The sequence below is a fragment of the Mustela lutreola genome, chromosome 1, assembly GCF_030435805.1.
Source record: "Mustela lutreola isolate mMusLut2 chromosome 1, mMusLut2.pri, whole genome shotgun sequence".
Lineage (NCBI taxonomy): Eukaryota > Metazoa > Chordata > Mammalia > Carnivora > Mustelidae > Mustela > Mustela lutreola.
Genome location: NC_081290.1, coordinates 30,998,395 through 31,011,864, shown reverse-complemented (window position 1 = coordinate 31,011,864; position 13,470 = coordinate 30,998,395). Strand labels below are relative to the sequence as shown.

The window sequence follows — 13,470 nt, the reverse complement described above, 5'->3', positions numbered from 1 at the left end:
GCAAAGAAGCAGGCGGGGTGGTTGCTCAGCAGGCTCCCTGCTGAGCAAAGAGCCAGCTGCGGGGCTCGATCCCAGAACCCTGAGATCATGCCTTGAGCCGAAGGCAGAGGCTTTAACCCACTGAGCCACCCAGGCACCCCATAAATTACCATGGTCACCCACTACCACTGTCTGAATTAAAATTCTTTCCTTTTTTTTTTTTTTTTTTTTTTTTTTTTTTTTTTTTTTTTTTGTAGAAGCATGATGGCCTCGGGGGCCCATCTAATTTATTTCAGGACTTAGCTTCTAGATATTTATGGTTTTATTTTGACGTACAAAGTTAAAAGATAAAAGGAAAATTCTTTCCTTTTATCTTTTAACTTTGTACGTGTTGACCTTAACAATTGACATTACATCTCAATAAATGAAATCAAAGCAATACCAATATAGTCATATGATTAGTCCACATGTCCACTCAACAAACTCTGTAAATAACCCAATTCTCAAGTTTTAGGCTTTTTTCTGGAAATTGCAATGAATAACCATAATTTTATTTAACCATGTATTTCTTTTTTTATTAGGTGTTTAATTTTAATTCCATTATAGTTAACATACAGGATTATATTAATTTCAGGTGTACCATATAGTGATGCACTAATCCTGTGCATTACTCAGTCCTCAGTATGATATGTGCTCTTAGCCATATATCTTGGACACTTTACTAATTGCTTTGTTAACCACATAGCCCTGAATTATTAACTTACTAAAGGCAATTGCATGAGTTAGATTAGTGTACCCAATACTTAAGATGGTAAGGTTATATCATATCTATATTTCATATAGTAATGGGAGTTTTGCAGAGTATATCAACAAAATATTCCTCTTCTTCTAGTTTATGCAACATCTTAACTTTATGAGAAGAGGCATATTGAAATTTTGATGATATTTAACTTAACACATTATTCCAGATAAAACAAATGTCAACTGAATTTGACCAAAATAAACACGGAACTCTGGCTGGTAGAGTTTAAACATTAACCTTGTTAGTGGGCATCTCCTCTTCCTATAAATATTATTTAAAACAACTATGTGATGACTGCAAAAGATTCCTTTAGGACAACTGGCAACATTCTTGGTCATACTACTACTCTTCTTTCGCTTCCTGATTCTGTGGGGGTTACACTTCTGCTTTAAAAACAGTTCAATGAGGGGTGCCTGGGTGGCTCAGTGGGTTAAAGCCTCTGCCTTCGGCTCAGGTCATGATCTCAGGGTCCTGGAATCAAGCCCCGCATCAGGCTCTCTGCTCAGCAGCAGGGAGCCTGCTTCTTCCTCTCTCTCTGCCTGCCTCTCTGCCTACTTGTGATCTCTGTCTGTCAAATAAATAAATAAAATCTAAAAAAAAAAAAAACCAGTTTAATGAGAAAATGTATCCTAAGTCGAGTGCCGTGGTTAGCAAACGTGCTGCTTCTGGAATTATACTGTCTGTGTTCAAATCCCACTTTTATACTCTCAGGCAAATTATCTTACATCGGTGCATTGATTTTCTCATCTGTAAAATGAGGATAATAATAGAACTCACATTATAGAGGGCACGGATTGCATGGAGCACTGGGTGTGGTGAAAAAATAATGAATACTGTTTTTCTGAAAATAAATAAATTGAAAAAATTAAAAAAAAGAACTCACAAAGGAAACTAGTGGTTACTAGAGGCAAGGAAGTTTGGGGGATGGGCAAAATAGGTGAAAGACGTTAAAAAGTACAAACTTCTGGTTATAAAATATAAAAGTCATGAGGACGACAAGTACAGCATAGGAAATATAGTCAATAACCCTGTAATAATGCATGCTGATAGATGGAAACTACGTTTATCATGATAAACATTAATTAATGCATAGAACTGTCTAATCAATATGTTGTACACCTGAAACTAATATAATATTGTGTATCAACTATACCGCAAAAAATATGAATGAGGGGGACCTGGGTGGCTCAGTGGGTTAAAGCCTCTGCCTTTGGCTTAGGTCATGGTCTCAGGGTCCTGGGATCCAGTCCCAACCACATCAAGCCTCTGCTCCGCGGGGAGCCTGCTTCTTCCTCTCTCTCTCTCTCTGCCTGCCTCTCTGCCTGCTTGTGATCTCTGTGTGTCAAATAAATAAATAAAGTCATTAAAAAAATATGAATGAGTAAGAACCAAATAAAAAAAAGTATTTGTTGGGGCGCCTGGGTGGCTCAGTGGGTTAAGGTGGGTTAAGCCGCTGCCTTCGGCTCAGGTCATGATCTCAGGGTCCTGGAATCGAGTCCCGCATCGGGCTCTCTGCTCAGCAGGGAGCCTGCTTCTCTCTCTCTCTCTCTCTGCCTGCCTCTCCATCTACTTGTGATTTCTCTCTGTCAAATAAAAAAAAAAAAAAAAGTATTTGTTGATACTAAATTTGAACAGGTCTTGCAGTTCTTCTACCAATGTACCCAAGCCACTAAAAAGTCTGCTATATAATAACAATAATGATGATGATGATGATGATGATCTCATAAGGTTTTTGTAAATTAAATTAGCTGAAATAAGTAAAGCGCTCAGAGCAGCGTTGGGCATGCAAAAAATGATCAATAAGCATGAGCTATGTCTTAGTATGCTTTTTTCTCCCTGAGACTTACACAAAGCATTCTAGACATCTTCTGCAAAGTCTGAACAGCATCTTCTGTATTTGTAAATAGTTGTCTTTTCCTCAAAGAAAACAACATAAATAGGAGGCCAGGAGTTTATACGCCTTCTGTGCTGGTCATCTTTCACTTTTCATCATTTTGGTCTCCTTGGAACACCCAAACTGACTTTGACAACATCCCACCAGTCTTGTGTTTTCCTACCGGGAGAATCTTCCCTATACACATGCCAGGACTTCTGTCTCTAAGCAATAAAACAATGGCCACACACCTGCTCTATATAAAAACTCTCTGCACATTCACCCAATTCTTCAGTATTTCCCTTTTCACTATCCATACCTGGGTTTATAAAGTTCCAACAAGTCTTCAGATGGATGATGTTGTGTTAAGATAAGACATAGTCTCCAGCTGGGGAAAAGATTTTCCCTTGCTCTGAGGCAGTAGGACTTAACATTCATTGCCCAAAGCAAATATAGGAGATCATTGTAATTAATCTCAGAACAGTACATCGAAAACTAAGGATGTATTGTAAGGCAACTAACATGACATAGTAAAAAATAATAATTAAAGAAAAGATCATTGTTAACAGACTCAGTAGCAATTTTTATGATTACAGAAATGTGCTTTCTGTGTCTTATCACACAGTCACTAGGTATGTATTTTATTGGAAGTTTTGTTGTTCTAAAACTATCTGTTTGGACTTCCTTCATGATGGTCACCTGATGCTGCTTTCCTTTGTCAAGCTGATCCAGAAGGCATGGGGTGATGAGCTGTCCCAGTGTCACATGGAGGGCTAGAGTGTAAATCAGGTTGTAAAAAATGCACCAGCAGATAAGTACAAGTCATGGAAAGTCTAGCTGCACATTTTAACTAATATTAAAGTATGGGTGTATTTCATATAGCCAGATGACATAGCATGCCTCCTGGAACCTGAGACTAGGAAGGGTTTCAGAATTTGAAGCATCATCCCCTGAAACAGCCTGAGACAACAATATGACTGATCAACAACAAAAATACCCTGGTTTGGTCTTTTTTTTTTTTTAAGGTTTTATTTATTTGACAGAGAGAAAGATCACAAGCAGACAGACAGGCAAGCAGAGAGAAGGGGAGGCAGGTTCCCTGCTGAGCAGAGAGCCCGATGCGGGACTCCATCCCAGGACCCAGAGATCATGACGTGAGCCAAAGGCAGAGGCTCAACCCACTGAGCCACCCAGGTACCCCTCAAAATACCCTGTTGATTAAAAAAATACAGTCGGTACTCCCAGAAACAGTTTGTCTATGTCAGTCTCCAGGTGAGCCAGTAAAATCTGGTATTTTAAATATCCCCAGTAAGAACAAAACGTACAGGATCAGTTGAAGGGTGGTGTGTTTTAGGGAATGGTAGCAGGGGACCTGACATTTACATCATTCCCAGATTCTGGCCGAGCCAGCAGGTGCACGGTGACAACATACCATTGGCAGAGTCAAAACTATGCTTGACACACTAGAGGAAGATCAGCTCAGGGGATTCAGAAAAGCTGGGGATTCAGTATCAGTCTGTTAAAGTCCTATGAAGACATTCAAAGAGAGTTTTCCAGTTGTTGTCTCCTTTTCTGTGGAAATATCTTATTCTTTCTCTAAATAATTGGAATAGATTTCCCATTTTAAAGTATGGGAAAATATAGCCCAGGTGACAGGTTACAGGTGTTGGAAATAGTGTCTATCTGAATGACTGAATAGTTGCTTAAAATAAGGAAACTCCTTCTTGTTTACCCTAAAATAAGAAAACTTGGTTTTTTTTTTTTTTTAAAGATTTTATTTATTTATTTGACAGAGAGAAATTACAAGTACACTGAGAGGCAGGCAGAGAGAGAGAAGGAAGCAGGCTCCCTGCTGAGCAGAGAGCCCGATGTGGGACTCAATCCCAGGACCCTGAGATCATGACCTGAGCCGAAGGCAGCGGCTTAACCCACTGAGCCACCCAGGCGCCCCAAGAAAACTTGGTTTTTAATATAAATATTTTTATGGTCTTAGTAATTACAGTCAACCAGCTTTCAGATCAGTATGCCACTGAGCAAGTTTTTTAAGCAATCTCCAACAGGGACACCTAGTGGAGACTGCTTAAGATTCTCTTCCTCTGTCTCTCTTCCCCTCCCCCCTCCCCTGGTCCTTCAGGCAAGTGTGTGTATGTGTACGCATGCGTGCTCACTAGTTCACTCAAATAAATATGTACTTACATATACATACGTGCATAAAACCTTTAAAGCTCACTCCCATATATGAGAGTGGGGATGGACAGACTGATTAAAACTATCCTCTGGATTCCTGTGTCTTTTGCCAGGATGGTTAGCATCTTTTTCTGTTTTGGGGTGTATTTTAATTGAACTATTCACTGTATGAATAAAAGATCAAATCTCTGGAGTTTGATGTACCCTAGTAAGTCACTGACTTGACTCCATATTTTATGTACCTCATAAAACTACCACAGCTAATATGCCCTTTTCTAATTCCTGAGACTTGCAGTGTGGATTGGAATTTAAATGTTACTGTCTTCAAATCACAACTTGGATTTAAATGCTAAGGAACTGAAGCAGATTAGGCCATCAATGTAAAATAATATAATCTTGAGTTTTCCCCGTTTGGTTATGTTCATTTCCATCTCATTTTCATCTTGGTTTCTGGGCAATGTTGATATGTATAATCAAATAGAGAAATAAAATTGAGTGGTGGTTTGGTGCTGGGGCGTGGGGGAAGAAAGCTGTGGTCCATGAGTCCCTGCATAAAGAGAAAGCTTTGTTTCTCTCTTATTAGATTTTTTAGTTTCGTTTAGTTTGAAAATGTAGATCATAGATGCTACCCATGTGTTTCTCCATCTGAAGAAAAGAAACAGAAGGTGACTAGTTTCTTTCACTAAAATAGGAGAAGAGAGCAGAAAAATCCTATTAGATTTTGGATTATATATTTTGAGTTACCATCCTGTAACACTTTATTGTCCAAGCTGATTAACACTTTTCTGGCACCACTTTTTCTTGATCTTCAAAGTATAAATAATAAATGAAATACAATCAAGTTCTTTTTCTGTAGTTAGATTCTGCAATGATTGAGTCAAATCTCTACAGCCTTACTCTTCTATCCTATTTTTCTTATAAATATATTTTTAATATATTTTTTAATTTAAAAAATAAATTTTTAAAAAATCTAATGATAAAAATAATGATAATATTCATAGAAAGAGAGTGAAGGAGGAAGGAGGCAGTATAAATTGTTTTTCATTTTAGGAAATTTTTATGGTACCTGACTGAAACTGGACAACATAGACTAGGTTCATTGATGGGATAAAACTCCAGAGGTTTAACTTTGATAGTTTTAAAAACATTCTATACCAATCCTTTCCCTATCACCGTAGAGTAATGGTTCAGCAGGAGTAGCTAGAAAACAACACCTATCTCTTGTGTCTTCAGGAGTGATCAGCTAGTGGAAACAATTTCCGAACTGTCCTGTTCATAGTTGGAACTGAAGAGTTCCCATTGCTTGATGTATTTATTTTATCTTTTCCTCCTTTATCTGGAGCTTTCAAGGCACTTGTCTGTGTTTAGAAAATGAAACTTCAAGAATTAATAAATTTGAAATATTTGTTATGTGGTTATTTGGCTTAAACTTGTTGAAATGAAGCAGTGACTACACATCCCATCTTTACCTAAGATGACCTAGTTGTAGTCCTGTTTTACCAACATCATTATTCCTAGCATACATTTTACTCTTTCAGATGTCTTGATTTTATAATAAATTATATGCCTACCCTAGTATTGGGTCTAATCAAACAACCTCGAACTAAAATCCAAACCCCATTTCTTTTTAGTTGTGTGTCCTTGAAAAAGTTCCTTAATTTCTCTTGGTTCCTGTTTTCTCATAAGTAAAATGGGGAAAAATACTAGCTCTCATCTCAGGATTGTCTGAGGATCCAATGAGTTAACTTACATGCAGTTCACAATAGTACCTAATTCATAGGAAGACTCTTCTCACGGTTCACTAGTCTTAAGTGCGCTAATCCTACACGTTAGCACAACTGTTTTTCATGATAATTTCAGGAAGTAGGTACTACTAATGTCCTTATTTCTCAGTGTAATGTACTCAGGAAGTGAAGTTAAAAATCTTTCCCAATATTACAAAGGCTAGAGCCAGAACTTGAACCGATTCTTCCTACCATAAATGCCCTATTTACCCTAGTAAAGGCTAAATTACTAAAATCTTCATCATTTTTATTTTCAACTCAAGTTGAATTGTCAACTCAAAATAACTAACACAGTGCTCCACATCACTCGGTATCAAGAAGATACAAATCAAAACCACAATGAGATACCACATCACACCAGTCAGAATGGCAAAAATTAACAAGTCAGGAAATGACAGGTGCTGGCAAAGATGCGGAGAAAGGGAAAGCCTCCTACACTGCTGGTGGGAATGCAAGCTGGTGAAACTACTCTGGAAAACATCATGGAGGTTCCTCAAAAAGTTGAAAATAGAGCTACCCTATGACTCAGCAATTGCACTACTGAGTATTTACCCTAAAGATACAAATGTAGTGATCCGAAGGGGCACGTGTCCCCGAATGTTTATAGCAGCAATGTCTACAATAGCCAAACTATGGAAAGAACCTAGATGTCCATCAACATGAACAGATAAGGAAGATGTGGTGTATATATATATACAACAGAATACTATGCAGCCATCAAAAGAAATGAAATCTTGTCATTTGCAATGACGTGGATGGAACTAGAGGGTATTATGCTTAGCGAAATAAGTCAATCAGAAAGACAATTATCATATGATATACCCTGATATGAAGAAGTTGAGAGGCAACATGGGGTTTTGGGAGGTAGGAAAAGAATAAATGAAACGAGATGGGATTGGGAGGGAGAGAAACCATAAGAGACTCTTAATCTCACAGAACACACTGAGGGTTGCTGGGGGGAGGGGGGGAGGGAGATGGTGGTTGTGTTATGGACATTGGGGAAGGTATGTGCTATGGTGAGTGCTGTGAAGTGTGTAAACCTGGTGATTCACAGACCTGTACCCCTAGGGCTAATTATACATTATATGTTAATTAAAAAAATTTTAAAAAAACCTAACACATTCTAAAATATGTTTATTTCAATTCTATTTAAGAGTTTTCACACTGTATTATAATTACATATTTAATTGCCACTGTCAACATAAATTCTTAAATTTTATGAAGGAAAGATTATAGACTTCTTTTTTATCATTGGGATTCCTAACAGACAGCAGGCACTTGATAAATGTTTACTAGTCAAATAAAATCTGTTTTTTGAGCAGTGTCTCAAAAAATATCATGTGAAATGAAAATGTTTTCTGTTCTGTCCAGGGCCTATATTCAGGCTCCCTGTTAAGTGGTATTTTGAAAAGAAGAGCCCAGCCACCCACCTATAAATGGGCCTGAGGTGAACTGAATTAATTTCTCTGACCTTTCCTGGCATTTCTTCTTGGGTATTTTACCAAGATATGCTGGAGAGAACTTTTGCTTTCCCCAAGGAAGCCCTCCCAGTGTGGAAATCCCTTACTAAAATATCACACCTTCTTAAAACAAAAGCATATTTTTTCAATATAAAATACTTACTTTCTAGATCCATAAACATATGCATACGTATTAGAATCTTCAGAACTCTGCTCCTGATTATCAATAGTATAATTAGATTGGTAAAAATCGTAGTCAAATTGTCCCAAGTTTGACATCCTGAAAAATAAGAATGTTTTTTACTGTGAACTTAATGAGTCAATAGAACTCGAGATATTTACAAGGATTAACTGATAATGTGATTATGGATGGATTCCTGTTAGAGAACAAGGTATTCTTTGGATGGGTTCAATTAAGTATTAGGAAAAGGTATGGAAATGAATTTAGAAAGTCATTTATAAAATGCGTTTCTTCAACAAACTTTTCTGAAATTTTCATTCATGAGCACTTTGACTTTGACTAAATTAACTGACAAGAAAGAACTAATATTTTCACCAAATTCCTTATTCCCAGCATTTTAAGAAAAAAAGATTTTTAAATTAGTATACATCTAGAAAGTTTTCGCTTAAACAATGTTAATTCCTCACTTTAAATGTGTGCACACATGTTGCAAGCCAGAAGACAAATGGTTGATGATAATTCTATTTGAGTTTCATTTTTCCTAGAGCTTTAACATGTGCTAACAGCCTCCCCCATGCCTCCACAAAACAAACAAACAAACAAACAAAACAAAACAAAAAAATCCTACAAATCAATTTCCTAGTTTTACTTTCCAATTCCTTAAGTGTATTTGGAACATTTTCCTTTTTCTCATACCTTGCCGGCTACTCCTAGGTTTCTGGCGGAGTCAGAGGGAGGAAGGCTCAGTTCTGCTAAGGGAGCCTTATCTTTCTATACACACTCTCTACCTAGTTTGTACTCACTCAGGGAGCAAAGAAGAGTGTGTGATCTGGATTTACACCTAGTGCCCAGAAATACCAGAAGAAGGAAAAAGGACTTGAGAGGAGAAAAATGTGGGGAAGAAAGTAAAGGTATAGTGGCTTTTTGGATGAAAATTACAGAATGGAGAATCTTTTCAAGTGCAGAAATATGGTTATTCAACTCAACATGTTAATCTTTATTTTTTTTAAAAAGGATTCTATTTCAAAGGAGTGAATTTAAAAATGATGAGGAGCAATCCACATAATCTAATAATTTATGGAATACTGATAATAAGTTTCAAATGAAATTGCATAAACAGCCTTAGCTCTAAGAGCTTCATTAATCAGAAATATTTGAGCAACTGTCAAATACTTCATATTTCTACAGTTCTGTGGAAATACAGAAAGCTTTTCTAAAATTAGATGCAGCAGTTCATTTATTTGACTTCATAAATCAGGATTTTTCATTAGTAATATGTGTGAAAGTAGCTATGAATTATGATGAATCATGTAAACTAAAATCAAGACCTGGAGAGTGTTAAGTCTTTTAATAAGTTATAATTTAAAGAATTTAAAATTTAATAGCATAACTTTCTCAGTCCATGAAAACATGTTATTATAAAGCATGAAGAGTAATGTCACATAATACAGTAAGGTTTCATAACATTCAATACTTTATGTAACACGACTATGGGTAAGAGAGTCCTTACATAACTCAGTTTCATGTTTTGTTTAAATGCCAAGTTTATTAGAAGGATTAGATACATACCTTTGTATTTTTTATGCCAAAAGATCTTCCAAGCAATGGAGCTTTACTTGAGAAATTTATAACAGATCGGTTCGTGAAATGATGACCTGCTAGCTCTCCATAAAAGTTTCTAAATTTGTACTCTGACACTCGGAACAGATGCTACAGCCAAAAAAAAAAAAAAAAAAAAAAAAAGCCAAACAGAATATCCAGTATCTAATAGGACCTGTTAAAGTTACAAACACAGTGAATGGTCCAGAGATACACAATTTGATAAGGTGAAACGGCAGATTTCAGTTTTCCTGTGTGTGTGTCCCATTAAACTAAGATCATTCATCTGAGACAATCTGAGGAAAGCAAGAGGCTTTAATATTCCTTTTGCTTCATAACCTATAAGAATATATCCAACCTAGACAGGATTTCCTAATAATACGCAGTAAAAATCAATATATGATACATGACCTTAACATAACGATTTTATCAACAGTCTGAAAATAGGGTGTTGTCAATTTTATCCAAATGTGAACCAACTTACATAAACAACATTTAGAAAAGTTACCTATAATCTGTATCTGGTTTCTTTTCCTTTCTTACTTCTCCAGAAGAGCCCAAGATGGATATGCTAATGTGATCTAATAGAGCTTATTTATAGGGCATGTTCTGTTCCATTTTTGAGCCAGTCCTGACCATTGGAAGCGTAAGACCTATTTGCCCCACTAAGTTCGTTCCCTCTATATCTGTGGGTCATTTCCAGGTGTCTTCTCCCTAGTTCTGATCCAGGGAAACTGGCTAATACTCCCCAGTCCCATCCAGATCTGGTGGGTTTGTTTCTAATATCAGCCTCATAGCTGAAAGTCAATTTTCTTTGTGATCTGCTTCATGCAGATAACTTTGTAAGATGGTGATTTCCCATGTATCCAGATCTTCATTAACTGAAATTTGCTGTTGAAGGGTGAATATATTTGGCTGTTAGAAATTTTCAACTAGAGCCAAAGACAAGAATGGTAAATTACATAAACTTTCCCACATTACTTTAAAACACATCAGTATTTCTCTGATCAGAGCTGTCCTTCACCAGGTCACCAGTCAGGTGACAGTGGCTTATGCTTTTATTGAGGATCTATTATGGAGTGCCAGATTGTGTTCTAGATGTCATAGTTACAGAAGTGGACAAACTTATAAAGAGCTATATTTTACTATTGATTCTTCTATATCTACAGCAAATGATAATGACTAACAAGGCATTGTACTATGAAGTTTAGGTTTAAATCCTTTAACTTTTGCAACAACCTTATGAAGTATTATTACCCCATTTTAGAGGGAAAGAAATAGAAATTTAGAAACTTTCCCAGGTAGAAGCTAGTAGTAGGTGGAAGAGCCAGTGTTTGAAACCTGGTAGGAGAAGTCCAGAGCCCACATTAGTACCCCAGATAATTTCAGGAATCAACTGAAATCTATCAAGAAGTTAGCGTATGCTATTTAAATGGAGAGCTCAAAGGGGAGGGAGATCAGGTATTCAATGAAGATCTCTTAAGAAGGTCATTTGGAGGAGTGTGTGGGTGGCTCACTGGGTTAAAGCCTCTGCCTTTGGCTCAGGTCATCTCAGGGTCCTGGATAGAGATCCACATCAGGCTTTCTGCTCAGCAGGGAGCCTGCTTCCCCCTTTCTCTCTGCCTGCTTGTGATCTCTGTCTGTCAAATAAATAAAAATTTTAAAAAAATATTTATAAGAAAAAAGAAGGTCATTTGGTTTGGGACTTGACTTTTGAGAAAGAAGCCACTTGAAAGACTATGTAAAGAGGATTTAAAGCAAATTTTCTGAGACGGCAAGGAATTTTGCAGGCTATGGTTTAGAAAGAAATCATGCAGTAGTGATTTTGAATCAGGGAAAAGTTGAAGGAGATGGAAATCAGTGGCATAGGCAGAAGCCACATCATAAAGGACATGGTAAGGAGTCTAGATTTTATTATACTTGAAATGAGATGCCTCTGCAGGATTTTGAGCAATGGGCCAATATGGCCAGTTTTTGCAGCAATTGGTTTGTAGGATGTCATAGCTGTACACAGGCACGAGACACAGGTGGCTTAGAGGAAGACAGCAGTTGAAATGGGAGAACTGGTAGAAGGATCTTAGCAGCTGAGGGAAGGTTGAATTGGAGGGGTCAAGACTGGGGCAGTTGTCTAAGCAAGAAGTTCATTCTTGGGAAAGGACAGTAAGCTGTTCTAAGTGGGTAAGGTCCCATGGAGCCGGGACTGAACAGGTAAAAAGCTACATGGAAAAAAATATTGATTGGATTCAACTTCTACTGAATAGGAAGGAAACACCCAGGCACCCCTAGATCGTAAATTTAAATTAAAATTAGAAAGTACATTTAAATTTCCTTTCTACTCCTTCTTTCAGATTCCTTTGTGTGAGACTTAAGTTTCTTCCTCTAACAGCAAAGACTCAGAGTGCACTTTTTTCTGATATACAAATGCGCTGAAAAGTTTACCAAAGATAATATGTTCAAGTTTAGTCCATTTAAATTTTAAACTTATTTTGTGATTTTGTGCTTTTCAACTTAATTTTCCTTCATGAAAAACCAGCTTGATTAAATGAACTGCAGAAATACATGGATTGAAAATGGCATATAAAAATGAAATTAATCTAAGCCTCAAGGGAACTATAAACCATGAAACATTGAAAACCAAATGACTTCATTCTGTTGATAAGGGCATTAATAAACCATTAATACATACATCAGAATTCTTTGAAGCTCCTTTTATAAAAGTAACATGGTATGTGAATAAAATATACATTTAAATTTTTTCCACTAACGAATCATCTAATATATCCATAGTGTTTGTACATAGTGAAGATATATATTATATATATTTATCTCCAATACAGAAAGCTTATTTTATTTTTTAAAAAGATTTTAGTTACTTATTTGACAGAGAGAGACAGCATGGAGACACAAGCAAGTGGAGCAGCAGGCAGAGGGAGAGGGAGAAGCAGGCTCCCTGCAGAGCACAGAGCCAGATGTGGGGGCTCTGTCCCAGGACCACAGGATCATGACCTGAGGTGAAGATAGGCTTAACCAACTAAGGCTGCTCCTCCAATATAGAAAGAAAGAAGATAGGCTTAACCACTCGATGCTCCTCCAATATAGAAAGTTAAATCAATATTATAAAAGGTCACAGTTTCATCAATTGATTATTTTAGTTCAACTACTTTAATAATTATTTCTGGGTTCTGAATGATCAGAAGGACTGGATGATATGAATAAGGATTCTCACCTGATGCAAAGAGTACTATGTCCCACCTTTACTCCCTTTCTTCTGTTCTGTCTCTCTAAACTCTCTCCTTAGGTGACCTCCTCTATTCCCCTGGCTCTATACACCATCTATGTACAGACAGTTCCTGAATTCACTTTTCTTCACAGCTCCAGGCTATCTGATATTTCACAGACATTTTGAACTTACTAACTATAACTGATTTTATCCAAACTGGTTTGTAAAAATCTCGACACTACCCAATACAATACTCTGTTGTTCATTACAAGAAATAGTGTTGAAGGGACTCCTGATTGGCTCAGTTGGTTAAGCAGCTGCCTTTGGCTCAGGCCATGACCACAGAGGCATGGGACAGAGTCCTGCATGGGACTCCCTGCTCAGT

At 37.0% G+C, this 13,470-nt stretch overlaps 1 protein-coding gene across 1 annotated transcript in view; it reads right to left on the bottom strand.

The window, feature by feature from the left end:
• YIPF7 (Yip1 domain family member 7) overlaps nt 1-9,947 on the bottom strand; it is a 32,575-nt gene extending 22,628 nt beyond the window's left edge. The window contains exons 1-2 of the mRNA XM_059162373.1: nt 9,836-9,947; nt 8,249-8,365 (exon numbers count right to left, since the gene is read on the bottom strand). Coding sequence (XP_059018356.1) covers nt 8,249-8,364 — 116 coding nt within the window. The 5' untranslated portion in view covers nt 8,365; nt 9,836-9,947. The remainder of the gene's footprint in view (nt 1-8,248; nt 8,366-9,835) is intronic.
• Nucleotides 9,948-13,470: the final 3,523 nt, after the last annotated feature.